A 22,283-nucleotide genomic window follows, 5' to 3' on the forward strand; every position below is an offset into this window, starting at 1 on the left:
TATAGCGGGAGACTCCCTGAACCTCCGGGAGACTTGAGATCCCTGCATGTACTGTAATTTTGAAAAAGGGCAAAAAAAAAAGGGCATTTTTCTTCTGGACATTTGGGGCCCACTATAGTATCAGAGCCTGGCCCTACCAGAGGATCTTCTGACTTCTGGTACTCTGATGGGTCAGTCCAACTACCAGTTTTTGATTGACCTCTATGATATGTTAAACTGCCATGATTAACTGCAACTTTCACATCTGGACACTAGTTATAACATGAGTTTTAAAATCCTTCAGAATGTTTCAGAAGGAAACCAAACAGCACATGCTATCTACCTGCAGTAAAGAATAGATTGATACTTACTCAACAGATCCTGCTTCTCTGTTTCGGCTCTCCCGGCAGGGATCTGTGTATCCAGTAGCCGCAGTGATGTCGTGTCAACTACATGTGACCATTGAAGCCAATCACTCTTTGGTACACTTCTGAGGCGAGCTTTCTTCTATGTAACAGCCTCCCCTCTGTGAAATCGGGGAAGCTGTTACACTGTATTAATAGGCCGAAGTTTGCTTGAGACTTCGATGACTATTAGTAGTATATCCGAATGCAGGCCTGAAGGTGGGAGCACTGCACTGGAATATACTGAAATATGTCCTCTGTAATGAATATAAATTCATCTCAGAAGACAAATCCAATGATTGCATGTTATGGTCACCTAGGGTGACTTATATAAAACAGAAAACCGGTAAGGTGCTATAAGATAATACACACAAATCATGCTAGTATAAGGGCATATCTCTGAGAAATTGGCGTGATAACTAAAATAAACCTTTAATAATAATCCTTGGATGGGTAATTGTACAAAAGTACTGGTGAAACAAAAAAAAAAGGAATTAAAGGGGTATTCCCATCACAATGATCACTGTTCTGTTAATGATGTGTCAGTGATCATTTTTGTAAATATATTGTATTGGCAAATTCCCACCCTTCTTGATAAAAAAGATGTCCCTCCTACCTCATTGTTGTCATATGGTATCCAATAGATATGGCCACCGCTCGCCTCCCGAATTTATGGGCCGCACTTTTTCACCCCTCCGGACGTTCATTGCAGTCCTGAATGCCCACGCTGCCGCGCATGCGCAAGGCTTATTTCTTCAGTGCTGCTCTCATACACAGCCGTGCATGCCCTGTATGCAGCGCGGCTCTGTATGAGATGCGGGACTAAAGAAATAAGCTTTCTGCATGCGCGGCAGCGTGAGCTCTTAGGGCTGCAATGAGCGGCCGACTGGGTGAAAAAAAAAATTATTCTGCGCAAGCGCGGCCCAGGGATTCGGGAGAGAAGAGGTGGCCATAGGAGACACATTAACGAGCACGCAAGGAGTGTGATGTCAGAAAGAGGCGTGGCTGGGCTTCACTTAAACTGCCTAAGCCCACCCAGCCTTAGAAGCCAGGAAGTGAACAGCAGAGCTGGCTGCAGGTGAGGACGAATTAGCAAGATGGGAAAACCCCTTTAATGATAAAATCAATGTCCTATAATGGTATAAAAAGATACAAAAAATGGGTGGACAGGACCAATTGCCTCGGGTTGGTGAACTTTCCCTATTTCACCCTCAATATCCCTCAGCCCAGGGACACCCCCAAAAGGTAGGGGGTCCCTGTCCTCGTTCCTATACCTGAAAGCCACCCTACAAATACCCTACATAGGATGAAGATTTAATTATGTCAGGAGGTAATTTTGCACCCATAGGGATATTGAGGGTGAAATAGGGAAAGTTCACCAACCCCAGGCAATTGGTCCTGTCCACCCATATTTGTATCTTTTTATACCTTTTAGGACATTGATTTTATCATTAATTCCCTTTTTTTTTGTTTCACCAGTACTTTTGTACAATTACCCATCCAAGGATTATTAATAAAGGTTGATTTTAGTTATCACGCCAATTTTTCAGAGATTTGACTTTCACCAAAATTTAAAAAAAACAATAATAGCCATCATTGTGTCCAAAAATGCCCGTAATAAGAAAATATTTATTTATTCACCTTCCCCCAAAAAAAGAATAAAAAGTGATCAAAAATTCATACACGCCCAAAATTATTTGTACTTACATCGCTCCCCAGCACCCGTGTCGCTTCTGATACCAGCATGGCTGCAGCTGCATCTCCCCGTCGAACAAATGAAAACATCCGACATCGGGGAGAAGGCAGCCAATAGCAGGCTGCGACAGGAACAAGCCTCCCTATCACCACCCACGATGTTAGGGAGGCTTGTTCCTGTCGCAGCCTGCTATTGGCTGCCCCCCGTCACCGGCATCAGAAGCGGCACGGGTGCCAGGGAGCAAGGTAAGTACTATCTAGGTGAGGGGCCCAGGCATATGGGGGGGGGGGGGGGGTGGCATTCTTGGATAAACCCATTAAGTTAAAGGGATTGTCCGGGCTATGGATATAGCCTGGACAGCTGTTTGAGATGGCACTAGAGCTTCTGTGAGCGACGCTGCCTTCTCCATGCTTACCAATCACAGCGCCATACATTGTATAGCGGCTGTGCTTAGTATCGCGCTCAGCCCCATTCACTTCTATGGGGGTGAGCTGCGCCTAGGCCACGTGACCAATGAATATGTTGTCATTGGCATAGGAAAAGCTGAGAGAAGGCCGCAGCACTACTGCGAGTGCCGCTACCTTCTCGAACAGCTGATCGGTGGGGGTCCGGTGTGTCGGACCCTCACCAATCAGATACTGATGACCTATCAAGAGGATAGGTCATTAGTATTTATGTCTACGCCTTTAACTCCTAAACAGGTAAAGATAGTTCAAAACTGACTCTTCTAGTGCTTTCTAAGTAAATTCTACCCAAGAATGATATATGACATGACCCCCTTACCACTGAAAAACCTAAGCTGAATTCAATATGGCAGATTTCAAAATGGTGGCCAAAAATGTTTCATCCACCAAATTATGCAGCCCACTCCATTAATACTTTCAGAAATGGAAAGTCAATTTTCTACATAGTTACATAGTTAATACGGTTGAAAAAAGTCAAACGTCCATCAAGTTCAACCAAGGGATAGGTGGGGACACGAATCCCAGAAGGAAGTGAGACTCCAATTTCTACACATCTTCATTAACATTTATGTTTTTTACTTTTAAGAATTTGTCTAAACCCTTTTTGAAACTGTCCACTGTTTCTGCTGTGACCACGTCCTGAGGAAGCCTATTCCACAGCTTCACAGTTCTTACAGTAAAGAAGCTTTGACGCTTTTGGAGACTGATCTTTTTCTTCTTCAATTGGAGGCAGTGCCCCCTTGTTTTTTGAGCACATTTTACATGGAACAGCTTTTCGCTGTATTTTTTGTATGGCCCATTTATATACTTGTACAGGTTAGACGTCTCTTCTCAAGACTAAATAAATTTAATTATTTTAATCTTTCTTCATAACTAACACCCTCCATGCCCCTTATCATTTTAGTCGCTCTCCTCTGTACTTTTTTCCAGCTGCAGTGCATCCTTTCTACGTACTGGTGCCCAGAACTGGACTGCGTATTCCAGATGAGGCCGCACCAGCGCTTTGTAAAGTGGTAGTATTACATCCCTGCCCCGCGAGTCCATGCCTCGTTTAATGCATGACAATATCCTGGTGGCCTTAGAAGCAGTTGATTGACATTGTATACTATAATTTAATCTACCATCCACAAGGACACCCAAATCCAAACATCTTTTCAACATGCAACATCTTTCAAGTGCAAATATTTAAGTGCACATACTGAATTATACCAGAATTGAACCAGAAGGGGACCAAATGTAATTACAGACATAGTTAATGCAAACAATGTTTCTATCTTTCATCTTACTCTTCCCACTTTTCCAAAACCTCCTGAAATACCCCCACATCCATTCACCCAGCAAGGAACTATTCATCACTCTCTCCATCTTACCTCATCACCTGACCGCTTGCACAAACCTGTTTGGCAATATGAAACACTTCCTTCCCAAACATACACACATACCTCCTTCCCTCTCTTATTCTCACCTACTAACACTTTCTCTGCTTCTCCTTATTGCTGGTGATATCTCTCCAAATTGAGGCCCTCCTCAGCAAATCTCCACTATCACCTCTACCTCCTACAAATTTCTGCAACCCCTTAAACCTTATAACCATTTCTCTGACCCCTGCTCCTTTGGTTCCTCTTGCAGGAGCATTATGGAATGCATGCTCTGTATTTAACAAACTGTCCTACATTTATGACCTCTTCATCTCTCAAAAACTTTCCTTTCTGTGTCTCACAGAAACATGGATGACACCCTCTCACACCTCCTCCCCTGCTACACTCTCTTATAGCGGTTTTCATTTCACTCACACCCCCCACCCAGGCTGCAAACATGGTGGAGGAGTTGGTCTTCTCCTATCAGACACCTGCTTCTTACAGCCCAACTCCACTGCCACCCTCTATTACGCTCATTTCATTTAAAGTACACTCTGTTCGCATCTACTCTCCCTCCAAGTAGCTGTCATTTACCGCCCCTAGGACCAGCCACCATCTTTCTTGACCACTTTAACACCTGGCTCCTACACTTTCTTTTATGCCGACATCCCCACTATCATCATGGGTGACTTCAACATCCCTATTGACACCTACCACTCAGCTGTCTCTAAACTCCTATCACTCTCTTCCTCCTTCGGCCTCTCACAGTGGTCTTCCGCTCCCACCCACAGAGATGGTCACACTCTGGATCTTATCTTTACCCGCCTCTGCTCCCTATCTAACCTTTCTAATTCACCTCTCCCTCTATCGACCACAACCTACTCACCTTCTCTTCACTCATCTCTTCTGCTGCTGCCCTGGTCCACACACTAACACCCCCCCGCAGGAACCTTAAACATCTCGACTTTCACTTGCTTTCTGATTCTCTTCTCCCACTCTGTCATTTGTTCCCTCCAAGACCCAGATACTGCCACCACCCTGTATAACACCACAATAAGTACAGCTCTGGACATTGTTGACCCCTCACACACAATAAAACCCGAAAAATCAACAGACAACCCTGGCATGCTAACCTGACAAAAAAACCTCAGAAAAGCTTCCAAAGCTGCAGAACGGCGATGGAAGAAATCCGATTCTAAGGATCACTTCACCGCATACAAGCAATCCCTCCTCATTTTCAAATCCTCACTCGCTAATGCAAAACAGGCCTACATCTCCTCTCTTATCTCTTCCCTGTACCACAGCCCTAAACAACTTTTTAACACTTAACTCCCTTCTCTGTCCCCCAGCGCCCCCACCCTCTCCTCTCATTTTAGCTGAGGACTTTGCCACATACTTCAAGCAAAAGATCGTGAACATTAGTGAAAGCTTCAGTGCACCATCCCCACAGACCCTCTACAAAACTGCTCAGTCCTCTTCTCCACCATTACAGGAGAAAAACTCTCCACTCTACTCTCCAGATCACATCTCACCACCTGTGCACTTGACCCAATCCCATACCTCACGACAGTGTTTATCCGAGCCCTAACTCATCTCTTCAACCTATCACTAACCTCTGGTGTCTTCCCCTCTGCTTTTAAACATGCTACCATTACACCCATCCTCAAAAAGCCTTCACTTGACCCATCTGCTTTGTCCAGTTATCGCCCCATATAATTTCTTCCATTTGCCTCAAAGCTACTTGAGCAACATGTCCATTCTGAACTGTCCTCTCACGTCTCCTACTGCTCCCTCTTTGACCGCCTACAATCTGGCTTCCGACCCCACCACTCAACTGAGACTGCCCTTACCAAAGTCACCAATGACCTACTGACAGCCAAAACCAGAAAACATTACTCTGTCCCCCTTCTCCTTGACCTGTCCTCTGCCTTTGACACTGTCAACCACTCCCTTCCGTTACAAACTCATCTCTTGGCATCACCGACCTGGCCCTCTCCTGGATCACATCATACCTCACAGAACTGACATTTAGCGTCTCCCAATCTCACACCACCTCCTCGTCTCATTCCCTCTCTGTAGGTGTCCCGCAAGGCTCTGTCTTAGGACCCCTGCTCTTCTCTATCTACACTTTTGGCCTGGGACAGCTCATAGAGTCCCATGGCTTTCAGTATCACTTTTATGCTGATGACACACAAATCTACCTCTCTGGCCCAAACATCACTATCCAGAATCCCACAATACCTATCTTCCATATCCTCCTTCTTCTCCTCTCGCTTTCTAAAACTTAACATGGATAAAACAGTATTCATCATTTTTTGCCTATCCTGCTCAACCCCCCCCAACAGACCTATCTATCACAATCAATGGCTTCACACTCTGCCCGGTAAACCAAGCCTGCTGACTTGGATTCTGCCCTCTCCTTCCGACCACACATCCAAGCCCTTTCCACCACCTGCCGCCTCCAACTTAAAAACATCTCCCGCATCCACTCTTTCCTCAACATTGAGTCTGCAACACTAATTGTACATGCCCTCATCATCTCCCGCCTAGACTAATGCAACATTCTCCTTTGTGGCCTTCCATCTAGCACTCTCGCCCCACTCCAATCTATCCTCAACTCTGCTGCACGACTGATCCACCTCTCACCCTATTACTCCTCTGCCAATCCCTTCACTTGCTCCCCATTGTCCAACGAATTCAGTTCAAAATACTAACAAATACATACAAGGCTGTCCACAACCTGTCCCCTCCCTACATCTCTGAGCTACTTTCCCGATACATCCCCACATGCAATCTCCAATCCTTACAAGACCTCCTTCTCTCCTCTTATCACCTCTTCCCACAATCGATTCCAAGATTTCTCCCGTGCATCCCCCATTCTATGGAACTCGCTACCCCAACATATCAGACTCTTACCTACAGTGGGATCCTTCAAAAGAAACCTAAAAACCCACCTCTTCAGACAAGCCTACAACCAGTGACCCTGCTGCCTCTATACCGCCATGACCAGCTTCACCCTTCTGTGTCGTTCTCCCATACCATGTAGATTGTAAGCCCTCACGGGCAGGGCCCTCTCTCCTTCTGTAGCAGTCTGTAACTCGTCTTGTTCATGCTTAGTGCAATTGTCTGTATTATGTATGTATACCCCTTTTCATATGTACAGCGCTATGGAATGAATGGGGCTTTAATAATTAATAATAATAATAATAATAATAATAAAAGGGACTTTTTTCTCACCCTATATGTATGCATTAGACAGTGTAGTACCTGTAGAGAACAAGCAATATTAAAAAAAATGCATTGTAGGCATATTGATGTCCCCTGGATTGACCAGAAGACAGACCTGTAGAATGAAACACTCAAAAGTGTGTATGTTAATGCAACTTTATTAAAAAGTGGAATCTTCTTAGAACTGCATCAGGGGTCAGTTTAACCATTATTCGGGTGTAGTGTTTAAGAAAGGATTAAAAATACAAACTTAAAAAGTAAGAAAAATACAGTACACAAACTCATAGCAGCAGCTGGCAGACCAATCACATCTGGTTTTGTCAGTGCTCAGACACATTGTTCACAGTTAATAACACGGCATTATATTCACACCACATGCAATTGTATGAACATTAGGACAGGTACACAAAACACACAGAGACAGACATTTCATCTAGTGTTGCCAATTTTGAACATGAAAAAATATTCGTAAAAATGTTCAATTAAAGCATAGGATTAAAACTAAGAAAATAAATGGAGATCACAGTTATTTTGCATACTAATGTAAATTCACAGTAGAATTGAAGAGGTTATTTTTTGTGTGTTACAATCGTATGCTTTGCATGCAGAACGGATTTCACAATATTAGACAATTTAACAGTTATCTTCATTTTATGGGGGAAAAAAAAAACGCTCCATCCTACATTAACATTGGCTACATAGTCAGCAAATGTACATCTTTGGAAAATATCTTCATTATATTTTTCTGGTTTTACTTTTATTCTGTTGTAGAAAATATGTTGCTACTTTAAACAGTAAAAAGCAGGGCATATGCATCTCTTGATTATGAATACTAAAGGTCCTTTTACATGGACTGATGATCTGGCAGATTATCAGGAATGAAGCAGACATTTCAGATAACTGCCTGATCATCAGCGGGGATGAGGGCTGCGATCACCTCCACAGTATTAGAACGAGTGACGGCAACTGCGATCGATCGTCCTTATACAGCTGCATTGTTTTTGGGCAACAGATCTCCGTTTAGACCGCACGATCTGTTGCCCAGAAACGAACGAACGTTTTGCTTGTTCATTGGGTGATTGACTACTGTCGGGAACGAGCGTTTGCATGAACATTCGTTCCCCATAATCTGCCTATTGGGACATGTAAACCCGCCATTACATGCAGCAATAACCTCTGCTCTATGAGGACAAGCGATCACTTGTTCCCATAGAAAATGACTACCTACACGGCAGATCATTGTTTAGACAGTACGATCTGCTGCATAGGAACAATGATTTTTGGTGCATTCATGTATGTGGAAACAGCTGAACAGCCATATTTAGCTGTTTTCATAACTTCCATTGAGGTAAAAGGAGACAGAAATATACTGCCATGTCTCCCTTTGGAATCAATAGCCGGCAGCTGCTTTACCAGGTGGGTTAGGTGACTGCAGTACTTCACATAGGAGAGTGCCCCAGAGTCTGAACCCTGGCACATAATGCAGTTTGGGTACAGTTTATATATGTCCACATTGGTACAGGATCCAGAGAGTAAGTTTAGAACTTTTCTTTTTGATTTTAGAATCCCCTCCTGTTTTTTTCCTGTTAAAAAGCTGCTTTAATGAACTGTACTAAAGCTGTACTGTGTGTGAGCATAACCTGAAGAAAAACAAGTCTGCATGAGAGATAGGCTGTAAACAAGCCAATCAGGCTCACAGTCTTGAAGAGTACAATGTTGTCATCCAAAATCAGATCCATCAACAACAGTTACTCTCTTTGGTGACTATCCAAGAAAACACTGATGTGGATTGTCATTTTAGGCTATGTGTGATCACAAAGCACAAAAAGAAAACCCTGCTTTATTGCAAAACAAGGTAAAAAAACTGAACAGTAAATAAAATGGCAAAAAATGTAAAGAAGATATATTACACAGCTACAGATATTCTATTTACTGACATATCTGATAAGCAAAGGTTATTGAGCTCATAAGTCCCACAAACTCCAAAAACAAAAGGGGGCACAATGCTTTGTAGAGAGTAAAAGCTGAGACTGGTGTTCTCCATAGCCTTACTGTAACCCTTGATGTGCATTACACAATCATAAATGTGGCGGAGCCTGACATATCAGAAAACTACAACTATCAATAAACTAAAATGACGTAAGATGCTACACGGTGTAGTCAGTCATTAACCTCATAATATCCCTAATGCAATCACACTACAAAAGGTTTGCTTTGGTTAACTTAGCAATGAATTGCAGTACAGGGAAAAAAACACAATGTAGAAGTAGTAGTTCTGCAACTAAAAGCAGGACACAGTATTCGGTACGGCAGTGCAAAAATTTTTGATAGTATTCTTCAATATGTCATTGCCTGGATTGCTGATATTTTTTTCTGCAGTGCATGTGCTATGTTCACGAAATCCATCTTATTACATATGTATCCCATTTATAAAAGTGCTACCAAGTGCAAAGCAGAGAAACGCAACTTCATTCTAGGGAGAATGGTTCCACACCAACATTTTAGCCTATTCCGCCTTTAACTTCTTTATACCAGTGTGTGACAGGATGTGCTGTACTGCTCTCTGACAATTGCCCTTTATTACATTTGCACTTTTACAATTCGAGTAATTTAGTATTGAAATGGTCTTGAGAAACTGCTATTTAATGCATCAGGTGAAACCACTGGGTCAGTGAAAGTGTTACATTAATACAATTAACAACCAGTTTGTTAAGGCATCGGATTATTAAGATGTATTAACTTGTCACATACTGAAAAACTTTCACTCCTTTCATTAACTGAAAGACCTGCATGTCTTCTCTGTGTCACAGGCACTTCTGATATTAATTGTAAAAGCTGTGAGAAAGCATTAAGGCTGCAAGGAGTGGAGGAGATTTCACAAAAAGTTTGTCTTTAGCTGGATGCTTGGGGAACCTTGTCCCCCTCCCCTGATAACACGAGGTTTAGGTTTGAGGCTTTCTTGATTGCCTCGAAGAGCAGCCTCTAGGCGAGAGCGTAGTGCTGTGGAAGAATTCATTAGATGACGAAACTGATCCGGATGGCTAGTGCCAAACTTCGTAAGATTTTGAAGGCCAAAGTCATGAAGAGCTCTGGAGCATGGGGATGCAGAACAGAGTGTATTTTCATCCAAAAGAAAAGAGATGAGTAGATGGAATACCATAGACACAATGAGGGGACCTGCAGAACACAAAGATAACATGACTTATTAACATCAAAACCAGAAACTAAAAACACCTTGCTAATATATATATATATATATATATATATATATATATCTCACAAAATTGAGTACACCCCTCCCATTTTTGTAAATATTTTATATCTTTTCATGTGACAACACTGAAGATATGAAACTTTGATACAATGTAAAGTAGTCAGTGTGCAGTTTGTATAACAGTGTAAATAGGCAGCGATTTAGCCTACGACCCCTTAGTGATTACCGTAAAAAGGCATATGGGTGGTCACTAAGGGTTTAAAGTCTAATATTATTAACTAAATAATAGTTAATAGTTAACACTCTGCAAGATCTGCATTTCAATCAACATACTAAGGCAGAGATCAACAACCTTTGGCACTCCAGCTGTTCTGAAACTACAACTCTCAGAATCCTTCACTTCAATGGGAGTTAGAAGAACAGCCAAGTAAGTGTACGTGCTGAGAGTTGTAGTTTCACAGCAGCTGGAGTGCTGAAGGTTGCTGATCCCTGCACTAAGGCATGCAGATTTACTTGCAGTTTTAGAAGGTAAACTGTGGTACAAATTAAGATGGAGCATGGTAAAGCAGGACTTATCCTAATGATATAAAATATCAATGATTAATAAAAGCTGTATCTATAAAACAAATCTGACACTTACGGTTCTCTTCCAGACTGGCAGTGATAAGAGCCTGCAGCAGTCGCACACCTTCCTGCAGGACTAAAAGCTCAGCCTGGCTTTGAGGTTTTCTGCTATCAGCAAGACTTAAATGATGTACGACACGAGGTGCCAAGTCACAAATATATGGGGCAACAACATTATGAGCAGGATGCTGGAAAATCGACAAGATCAGACGGTAGCATTTTAACTGCTCCTAAAAAAAAAGAATTTTTATTTGAAATTAAGATTAGAAATGAAACTTGACATTACACTTCTACTTTTTGACTGCGGCACTATTAAAACTATCTACTATTGCATTAGTACATTTTATTATACTTTTATCGGACTCCGGATTTCCTCTTTTTTGAAAAGCTGCAGTTGATCACATTCTCTTGCACAAAATAATTTATTTTGTCACCCTTGAAACAGACTTTAACTGCCGTTCGATTTTTATTTTTGTAATGTATAGGGGCAGTGATGCCGACCATTTTTGTAATATACTTTAATTACTGAAATCACACATTTCTACTAGAAAAATAGCTCTAAAGTGGCCCATTTTGAGCCTTAGCAAAACCCATCTGTCTTCTGTTTACATAACACAGTCAATGCTGAGCAGGTCTCCACTGTTATGTAAACAGAAGACGAATGGGTTTTGCTAAGGCTCAAAATGGGCCACTTTAGAGCTATATTTCTAGTAGAAATTTATGATTTCATTAATTAAAGTATATTACAAAAATGGTTATCTCTTATACCGTATTTTTCGCCCTATATGACGCACCGGCCCATAAGACCGGTTTTAGAGGGGGACGATAAGAAAAACATATTTTTCATTACACCTCAGGTCAGACCAGCAATCAGTCCCCCAATGTTAATCAGACCCCAATGTTAATAAGGCCCCAATAAGACCTCAGATCAGACCCACAATCAGACCTCAGCTCACACCCAAAAGTGAACGACCCCCCAATCAGACCTCAGATATGAGCCCCAATATAAATAAGACCCTATTCAGACTTCAGATCAGCCCCCAGTCTCAAATCACCCCCCCATGCCTCTTTTGACTAGCCTTAGTCTCATATCAGCCCCCACTGCCTCTTTATAAACCCCCATTGCCTCTTTATTAGCCCCCATTGCCTCTTTATAAACCCCCATTGCCTCTTTATCAGCCCCATATTGCTTCAAATGAAAAAATTAAAACAATCACTAACCTCTCCTGGGCGCCACCGCTCCTCACCATCGCGGTCCTCTTCATCCGGCTGTCGCCACAGAAGCTGTGCGCAGCCCTGCACAGCCGACAGCGGAGGACCAGGAAGCAGTGAGTACAGATCCTTCATCGGTTCATGGTCCTCCGGTACTAATGAGCGCTTCCATAATGGAATGCGCTCATTAGTATTCGCCCCATAAGACGCAGGGTCATTTCCCCCCCACTTTGGGGGGAAAATGCATCTTATGGGGTGAAAAATACGGAATATAAAAATGAGTTTCTGTCTGTCCTGACATCTGTCTGTTCTTTATGTGCGACCAAACGACTGAACCGATCATTACCAAATTGCACACAGGTACATAAGGTGTCTGGGAAGGTTTTAGACCGGGTCTCAGCTCTCTAGGACGTACCGTTCCAGAGATATTCCCCAAAAATTACCAGGATTAGCCAATACAAGCCTGCAAGTCTTACACTTATATCTCAACTGCCATACACATGGTCACATGTCCCTTATCAGCCAATAGAAGCTCGTAGGCCCTTAGTCTCCACATACACACAGTTTTACTCCAGGTTTCCATAATAACCCAGCCATTGTTCTTCACTGCTGTAGGTCAGCTTTAGGCTACGGCTACACGACATGTGTTGCACGACACATGGGGCACAACTACACTGCGATGTCGCACGACAATTTTTATAATGATAGTCTATGGTGTTGCACTGCGACATGCTGCGACTATAATGCGACAGTCACAGAAAAATCCATCTTTGATGGATATTTTGAGATTGTCGTGTCGCAGTGACAGCATGTCGCAGTGTGACACCATAGCCTATCATTATAAAAATTGTTGCACGACATTGGTGCGACTAAATGTTGCACGACATGTCGTCGTGTAGCCCTAGCCTTAAAAGGGTAGGGCGCTGTGGAGGTCACTGTTAAAGGGGCAGGGGCCACTATTGAAAGGGCAGCTGCTGTGGAGGTCACTGTTAAAGGGGCGTTCACTGTGGATGTTACTGTTAAGGGGGCAGGCCGCTGTGAAGATCACTGTTAAAGGGGCGGGCACTGCGGAGATCACTGTTAAGGGGACTGAGGTACTGTAGAGGTCACTGTTATAGGGGGATACTGTTGATACCTTTTAACGACACACACAAACATTAAATGAAATATATCCGTGTGAAGCCGAGTCCTTCTGCCAGTACATTATACAAAAAAAATAGACTGCCCGTTATACTTTAAAGTAATTAGCATTTCTGAGATTCATACCACTGCAGAAAGAACTTCTGCACATTCTAAGCAATTTAAAAAGGTGAAAACTGAAAGAAATGCCCATGTATCCGTGCTACAGCTTACATTAGGGTCCTTGCTGTCAGTGCAATAACGAAATCTCTGTAAACAGGCATTCTGCAATCCAGGCTCACACATCACCTCTGGATTAGCGGACAGAAGGAATATTGTTAAAGCAGTCAGCAGGGCTATTCTGTCCTTTTCTTCTTCTGGAAAAAATGACAGGCAAACGACAATTATAAGCACAGTCTTAGATGTGAGAATTTGGTTTGTAATTTTAAAAAGGCATACCTGAATCCCAGAACAGAAGCGTGGTGGATGCAGAACTGCGTAGAAGACTGTTCCATGAGGCTCTGGTTTTCTCTACTCGCGACATTGGAGATGACACAATAGCTTTTAAAGCTTGCAAAACAGAGGTTACTGCTAGGGACAGACGCCCATCAGGGTATTTTTCAGATGTGTACTGTAAAACACCCACCACTAGGTATAGCAGAGTAGGAAGGATTGACACGCTGCCTGTAGAAGGAGATTAGGATATATAGCGATTATGTAGGAGACTGATACCAGGATCTGAATCCAACAACCAACCTACCATATCTTTATCTTTTTCATTTGTCTAATTATCTATCTATCTATCTATCTATCTATCTATCTATCTATCTATCTATCTATCTATCTATCTATCTATCTATCTATCTATCTATCTAATTATCTGTCTGTCTGTCTATCTATCTGTCTGTCTGTCTATCTAATCTAATCTATCCCTTCAAATCTACCCATCTACTACTATCTAATCTATTTTCTGTATCTTGTCTATTTATCTATTCTATTTAACAAAGAAAATCCACGGCACTCCAAAATGTAAGATGAACAAGTGGATTTTATTCACCCATGTCTTTGCAAAGCTACGGGTGAATAAAGTTAATCTTACATTTTGGAGTGCCATGAATTTTCTTCATTTTATGGTTGGACCCAGGATCAAGGTTGTATACACTGGCACCCATTATTTTAGTTTGCTGGATTTGTGCTGCCGGTTTCCCTATACGTTTTTATTCTATCTAGATATGTATCTAATCTGAACATAAACTGGCCACACACATTAAAGAGCTGTTGGCAGCAGGCTTGTTCAGCCGACTCTCCCAATCCTCCCATACACATGCATGTGTAGTGAATGGGGAGAGGGAAGAAAGCTGTTGCTAGACTCCTCTGGCAGTGCTCATCTCTCCATTAACAAATTCCCTGAGACTTTCCTTCAGCTTGTAAAAACTCTGTAGAAATGTTTAAAGACAATCTGCAGCCTACAGGCATCATACATGGCGGTCTACAGTTTTCCAACCTGCTACAGGGGTACATACTACGATTATGTTGCCTTCCCCCTATAAACAATTTAGCCTGGGAAATTATCTAAAAATCTGTTCCGTCACATATGATCTTAAATACCTGTAAGCCTAAGTTACATTTTAACCACCTCAGCCCCCAGTGCTTAAACACCCTGAAAGACCAGGCCACTTTTTACACTTCTGACCTACACTACTTTCACCGTTTATTGCTCGGTCATGCAACTTACCACCCAAATAAATTTTACCTCCTTTTCTTCTCACTAATAGAGCTTTCATTTGGTGGTATTTCATTGCTGCTGACATTTTTACTTTTTTTGTTATTAATCGAAATTTAACGATTTTTTTTGCAAAAAAATGACATTTTTCACTTTCAGTTGTAAAATTTTGCAAAAAAAATGACATCCATATATAAATTTTGCTCTAAATTTATTGTTCTACATGTCTTTGATAAAAAAAAAATGTTTGGGTAAAAAAAAAATGGTTTGGGTAAAAGTTATAGCGTTTACAAACTATGGTACAAAAATGTGAATTTCCGCTTTTTGAAGCAGCTCTGACTTTCTGAGCACCTGTCATGTTTCCTGAGGTTCTACAATGCCCAGACAGTACAAACACCCCACAAATGACCCCATTTCGGAAAGTACACACCCTAAGGTATTCGCTGATGGGCATAGTGAGTTCATAGAACTTTTTATTTTTTTGTCACAAGTTAGCGGAAAATGATGATTTTTTTTTTTTTTTTTTCTTACAAAGTCTCATATTCCACTAACTTGTGACAAAAAATAAAAACTTCCATGAACTCACTATGCCCATCACGAAATACCTTGGGGTCTCTTCTTTCCAAAATGGGGTCACTTGTGGGGTAGTTATACTGCCCTGGCATTCTAGGGGCCCAAATGTGTGGTAAGGAGTTTGAAATCAAATTCTGTAAAAACTGACCAGTGAAATCCGAAAGGTGCTCTTTGGAATGTGGGCCCCTTTGCCCACCTAGGCTGCAAAAAAGTGTCACACATCTGGTATCTCCGTATTCAGTAGAAGTTGGGGAATGTGTTTTGGGGTGTCATTTTACATATACCCATGCTGGGTGAGATAAATATCTTGGTCAAATGCCAACTTTGTATAAAAAAATGGGAAAAGTTGTCTTTTGCCAAGATATTTCTCTCACCCAGCATGGGTATATGTAAAAAGACACCCCAAAACACATTCCCCAACTTCTCCTGAATACGGAGATACCAGATGTGTGACACTTTTTTGCAGCCTAGGTGGGCAAAGGGGCCCATATTCCAAAGAGCACCTTTCGGATTTCACTCGTCATTTTTTACAGAATTTGATTTCAAACTCCTTACCACACATTTGGGCCCCTAGAATGCCAGGGCAGTATAACTACCCCACAAGTGACCCCATTTTGGAAAGAAGAGACCCCAAGGTATTCGCTGATGGGCATAGTGAGTTCATGGAAGTTTTTATTTTTTGTCACAAGTTAGTGGAATATGAGACTTTGTATGAAAAAAAAAAATATATAAAAAAAATCATCATTTTCCACTAACTTGTGACAAAAAATAAAAAATTCTAGGAACTCGCCATGCCCCTCACGGAATACCTTGGGGTGTCTTCTTTCCAAAATGGGGTCACTTGTGGGGTAGTTATACTGCCCTGGCATTTTCCAGGGGCCCTAATGTGTGGTAAGTAGGTAAATGACCAGTGAAATCCAAAAGGTGCTCTTTGGAATATGGGCCCCTTTGCCCACCTAGGCTGCAAAAAAGTGCCACACATGTGGTATCTCCGTACTCAGGAGAAGTTGGGGAATGTGTTTTGGGGTGTCTTTTTACATATACCCATGCTGGGTGAGAGAAATATCTTGGCAAAAGACAACTTTTCCCATTTTTTTATACAAAGTTGGCATTTGACCAAGATATTTATCTCACCCAGCATGGGTATATGTAAAATGACACCCCAAAACACATTCCCCACCTTTTCCTGAGTACGGAGATACCAGATGTGTGACACTTTTTTGCAGCCTAGGTGGGCAAAGGGGCCCATATTCCAAAGAGCACCTTTCGGATTTCACTCGTCATTTTTTACAGAATTTGATTTCAAACTCCTTACCACACATTTGGGCCCCTAAAATACCAGGGCATTATACCTACCCCACAAGTGACCCCATTTTGGAAAGAATAGACCCCAAGGTATTCGCTGATGGGCATAGTGAGTTCATGGAAGTTTTTATTTTTTGTCACAAGTTAGTGGAATATGAGACTTTGTATGAAAAAAAAAAAAAAAAAAAAAATCATCATTTTCCACTAACTTGTGACAAAAAATAAAAAATTCTAGGAACTCGCCATGCCCCTCACGGAATACCTTGGGGTGTCTTCTTTCCAAAATGGGGTCACTTGTGGGGTAGTTATACTGCCCTGGCATTTTCCAGGGGCCCTAATGTGTGGTAAGTAGGTAAATGACCAGTGAAATCCGAAAGGTGCTCTTTGGAATATGGGCCCCTTTGCCCACCTAGGCTGCAAAAAAGTGTCACACATCTGGTATCTCCGTACTCGGGAGAAGTTGGGGAATGTGTTTTGGGGTGTCTTTTTACATATACCCATGCTGGGTGAGAGAAATATCTTGGCAAAAGACAACTTTTCCCATTTTTTTATACAAAGTTGGCATTTGACCAAGATATTTATCTCACCCAGCATGGGTATATGTAAAAAGACACCCCAAAACACATTCCCCAACTTCTCCTGAGTACGGCGATACCAGATGTGTGACACTTTTTTGCAGCCTAGATGCGCAAAGGGGCCCAAATTCCTTTTAGGAGGGCATTTTTAGACATTTGGATACCAGACTTCTTCTCACGCTTTGGGGCCCCTAGAATGCCAGGGCAGTATAAATACCCCACATGTGACCCCATTTTGGAAAGAAGACACCCCAAGGTATTCAATGAGGGGCATGGCGAGTTCATAGAAATTTTTTTTTTTTGGCACAAGTTAGCGGAAATTGATATTTTTTATTTTTTTCTCACAAAGTCTCCCGTTCCGCTAACTTGGGACAAAAATTTCAATCTTTCATGGACTCAATATGCCCCTCACGGAATACCTGGGGGTGTCTTCTTTCCGAAATGGGGTCACATGTGGGGTATTTATACTGCCCTGGCATTCTAGGGGCCCTAAAGCGTGAGAAGAAGTCTGGAATATAAATGTCTAAAAAATTTTACGCATTTGGATTCCGTGAGGGGTATGGTGAGTTCATGTGAGATTTAATTTTTTGTCACAAGTTAGTGGAATATGAGACTTTGTAAGAAAAAAAAAAAATAATTCCGCTAACTTGGGCCAAAAAAATGTCTGAATGGAGCCTTACAGGGGGGTGATCAATGACAGGGGGGTGATCAATGACAGGGGGGTTGATCAATGACAGGGGGGTGATCAATGACAGGGGGGTGATCAATGACAGGGGGGTGATCAATGACAGGGGGGGTGATCAATGACAGGGGGGGTGATCAATGACAGGGGTGGTGATCAATGACAGGGGTGGTGATCAATGACAGGGGGGTGATCAGGGAGTCTATATGGGGTGATAACCACAGTCATTTATCACGCCCGTGTAAGGCTTCATTCAGACGTCCGGATGCGTTTTGCGGATCCGATCCATCTATCAGTGGATCCGTAAAAATCATGCGGACGTCTGAATGGAGCTTTACAGGGGGGTGATCAATGACAGGGGGGTGATCAATGACAGGGGGGTGATCAGGGAGTCTATATGGGGTGATCACCACAGTCATTGATCATGCCCCTGTAAGGCTTCATTCAGACGTCCGGATGCGTTTTGCGGATCCGATCCATCTATCAGTGGATCCGTAAAAATCATGCGGACGTCTGAATGGAGCTTTACAGGGGGGTAATCAATGACAGGGGGGTGATCAGGGAGTCTATATGGGGTGATAACCACAGTCATTGATCATGCCCCTGTAAGGCTTCATTCAGACGTCCGGATGCGTTTTGCGGATCCGATCCATCTATCAGTGGATCCGTAAAAATCATGCGGACGTCTGAATGGAGCTTTACAGGGGGGTGATCAATGACAGGGGGGTAATCAATGACAGGGGGGTGATCAGGGAGTCTATATGGGGTGATCACCACAGTCATTGATCATGCCCCTGTAAGGCTTCATTCAGACGTCCGGATGCGTTTTGCGGATCCGATCCATCTATCAGTGGATCCGTAAAAATCATGCGGACGTCTGAATGGAGCTTTACAGGGGGGTAATCAATGACAGGGGGGTGATCAATGACAGGGGGGTGATCAGGGAGTCTATATGGGGTGATAACCACAGTCATTGATCATGCCCCTGTAAGGCTTCATTCAGACGTCCGGATGCGTTTTGCGGATCCGATCCATCTATCAGTGGATCCGTAAAAATCATGCGGACATCTGAATGGAGCTTTACAGGGGGGTGATCAGGGAGTCTATATGGGGTGATCACCACAGTCATTGATCATGCCCCTGTAAGGCTTCATTCAGACGTCCGGATGCGTTTTGCGGATCCGATCCATCTATCAGTGGATCCGTAAAAATCATGCGGACGTCTGAATGGAGCTTTACAGGGGGGTAATCAATGACAGGGGGGTGATCAATGACAGGGGGGTGATCAGGGAGTCTATATGGGGTGATAACCACAGTCATTGATCATGCCCCTGTAAGGCTTCATTCAGACGTCCGGATGCGTTTTGCGGATCCGATCCATCTATCAGTGGATCCGTAAAAATCATGCGGACATCTGAATGGAGCTTTACAGGGGGTTGATCAATGACAGGGGGGTAATCAATGACAGGGGGGTGATCAGGGAGTCTATATGGGGTGATCAGGGGTGATTAGGGGTGATCAGGGGCTAATAAGGGGTTAATAAGTGACGGGGGGGGGGGGTGTAGTGTAGTGTAGTGGTGCTTGGTGGGACTTTACTGAGCTACCTGTGTCCTCTGGTGGTCGATCCAAACAAATGGGACCACCAGAGGACCAGGTAGCAGGTATATTAGACGCTGTTATCAAAACAGCGTCTAATATACCTGTTAGGGGTTAAAAAAAACACATCTCCAGCCTGCCAGCGAACGATCGCCGCTGGCAGGCTGGAGATCAACTCTCTTACCTTCCGTTCCTGTGAGCGCGCGCGCCTGTGTGCGCGCGTTCACAGGAAATCTCGCGTCTCGCGAGAGGACGCGCCGGCGCGTCCAGGAGGAATGAATCAACCACCTCCAGGACGCGTCTGTGCGTACAGCGGTCCGGAGGTGGTTAAAGGTGTTATCTGGGAATTATTTTTATACTCATTGCAATGCAATGTAACCTGTTTTTAAAGGTGGTTTCATGATATTTATTTTCAGGATAGTTCATCAATATCAGATTGGTGAGGGCACAACTCTTGGCACCAATGCCAATCAGCTGTTTGAAGGGGCCGTGGTGCTCATGCCGTGTCCTCTTCAATGTTAACCTGTATGCCATCTACACTGTAGCGGCGGTGCAGTGTGATTACAGCTTCTTCTCCAGTCCAGTTGAATAGGAGTTGGGATGGGGCAGAAACACATTCAATAAGTGGTAGCTTATTACACCATGAGTAGGTGTAAAAAGGCTTTTGTTTATTTTATTCCTGGATAACCCCTTTAAGGAGGTTTTGTCACAAAGTACAGTCTGCGTTTTTGAAACCAGCCCCTGGATCTAAATACTTTTGTAATTGCAAGTAATAAAAAATGTACTATAGTCAGTGAGCTATCCAATAAAATGTATCTGTATAGCGCCACCTGCTGTTAGTTCTTATCCTTATTTTTTTTGTCTGTCTCACTGAGCAGGTCGCAAGCCCTAAGGTTACATCTTCAACTGCCACTGGCAATATGTTCTGCTAGAAGCTGTGGCAATTGCAGGAAGAACGCTGCAGCAGAAAGGACACATCCCCTGAGCTGCCAGGCTGAAGATAATCTAGCAGAGCAATTGGACAGTGAATATGGACATCTCTGGATGTAGAAGGTATTGTTATGTGATATATGATGTCTGATTTTAATTTTTGACATGAATCATGGAATAACCCCTTTCAGTAGTCAGCAAGTGCATCCAAGTTCGACATTTTTTTTTTACTCACCTTCTGGAGAACAGAGGCACGGCAGCTCTGCTAGAATGCTGAGAGAAGCAGAAATTAGTAAGTTTGAATCATGTGATAGAGGTTGCTTTGTTGCATGTCTTCCAGTAATACTTCCTGAGAGGCGAGGACTGAGCTGGGGTAATTGTCTGATGAGGATACAAAGGCATAACTCCAATGCAGCAAGTACTAGGGAACGACCAGCCACCAAGCCACCAGTATCATGTCCTTCCCCAAACTCTGGTAATGTTTCCTTCTCCTCAGCTCCATCGTCGACTAAATGAAAATGGAAACAAATCAAATCCACTGAAATCATCAACATCATCAATAAAGTTATGCTGACCCTTCTTGTGAAACATACAATATTTGTTCTATTCTATAGACACCTTCAGTTAATCATAATGCCTTTTCAATGTCATGCTCCAAAACAAATTTCCACAAACAAACTAGTTAAAATATAGTACAACGGGTCTTCAAAACACAACTGAACATGATTATGGGGGCGCCATCTTGCCTGAGCTGCTGTTAAGAGCATTTAGAGAGATGCTTCATGGCAGTCAACATGGACCATAGACACAGTAGTCTGGATAGAATGTATTGACTCCTATGGGAGAGTTTTCTAGGCATGTTCTGTGACCTGTGCAGAGGTCAGGAGGGAGTAGATAAGCGTTGACATCACCTACTGTGAATGGTGGATCCTGTGTTATCTATACAGTGTGTTCCAAATTATTATGCAAATTATATTTCTCGCCCAGTTTCCTTGGGGGACACAGAAGACCTTGGGTATAGCTCATCTCCCTAGGAGGCGTGACACTAAGTGAAAGCTGTTAAGCCCCTCCTCCACAGCTATACCCTCAGCCTGGAGAGAAAGGCAGCCAGTTTTTGCTTAGTGTCCAAGGAGGCAAGACACTCCCTGCTCTGCAGGGCTGGTTTCTCCTTGTTTAAATTTTAGATTTTTACTTTTTTCTTTTCTTTTTGTTCCAGATCATCAGGGATAACAGAGACGCACTAGACCTCTCTGTTCTCCCGGGGTTGAGCTGCGCCAGTGCCGGTCACCCGCACTGCTGCCTCCCCCACAGAAGACAAGGTGGATCAGGGCAGCCCAGCTCCCCTACATCCCGCCAGCGCAAGGGTCGCCCGCACGCCAAGTCCCTCTTCCAGCGTCCTGCCACTACGGTGCCAGTAGCTGAAGGGGCGACCCTGCTGGAATGGACCGAGGGTGAAGACGGCTGTGGTAAGAGATTGGCTTCTCCAGCCCTACGTCCCCCACCCCCCCACCCTGGTCTCCTGCGTGCCTGACCCCCATATTGGGCCTCTAGTCCCCTGCTGGATCTATGCTGGCCCCTGGGGTGCCGCAGAGCGGCAATCT

At 43.2% G+C, this 22,283-nt stretch overlaps 1 protein-coding gene across 2 annotated transcripts in view; it reads right to left on the reverse strand.

Moving 5' to 3' along the window:
- Positions 1 to 9,699: 9,699 nt before the first annotated feature.
- HEATR5A (HEAT repeat containing 5A) overlaps positions 9,700 to 22,283 on the reverse strand; it is a 177,026-nt gene continuing 164,442 nt past the window's right edge. For both annotated transcript variants that reach the window (XM_040411174.1, XM_040411172.1), the window contains 5 exons: positions 20,918 to 21,190; positions 13,758 to 13,982; positions 13,533 to 13,675; positions 10,984 to 11,197; positions 9,700 to 10,306 (listed from right to left, as the gene is read on the reverse strand). In XM_040411174.1, coding sequence (XP_040267108.1) covers positions 10,005 to 10,306; positions 10,984 to 11,197; positions 13,533 to 13,675; positions 13,758 to 13,982; positions 20,918 to 21,190 — 1,157 coding nt within the window. In that variant the 3' untranslated portion in view covers positions 9,700 to 10,004. The remainder of the gene's footprint in view (positions 10,307 to 10,983; positions 11,198 to 13,532; positions 13,676 to 13,757; positions 13,983 to 20,917; positions 21,191 to 22,283) is intronic.

The sequence above is a fragment of the Bufo bufo genome, chromosome 11 (genome assembly GCF_905171765.1).
Source record: "Bufo bufo chromosome 11, aBufBuf1.1, whole genome shotgun sequence".
NCBI classification, from domain to species: Eukaryota; Metazoa; Chordata; class Amphibia; order Anura; family Bufonidae; genus Bufo; species Bufo bufo.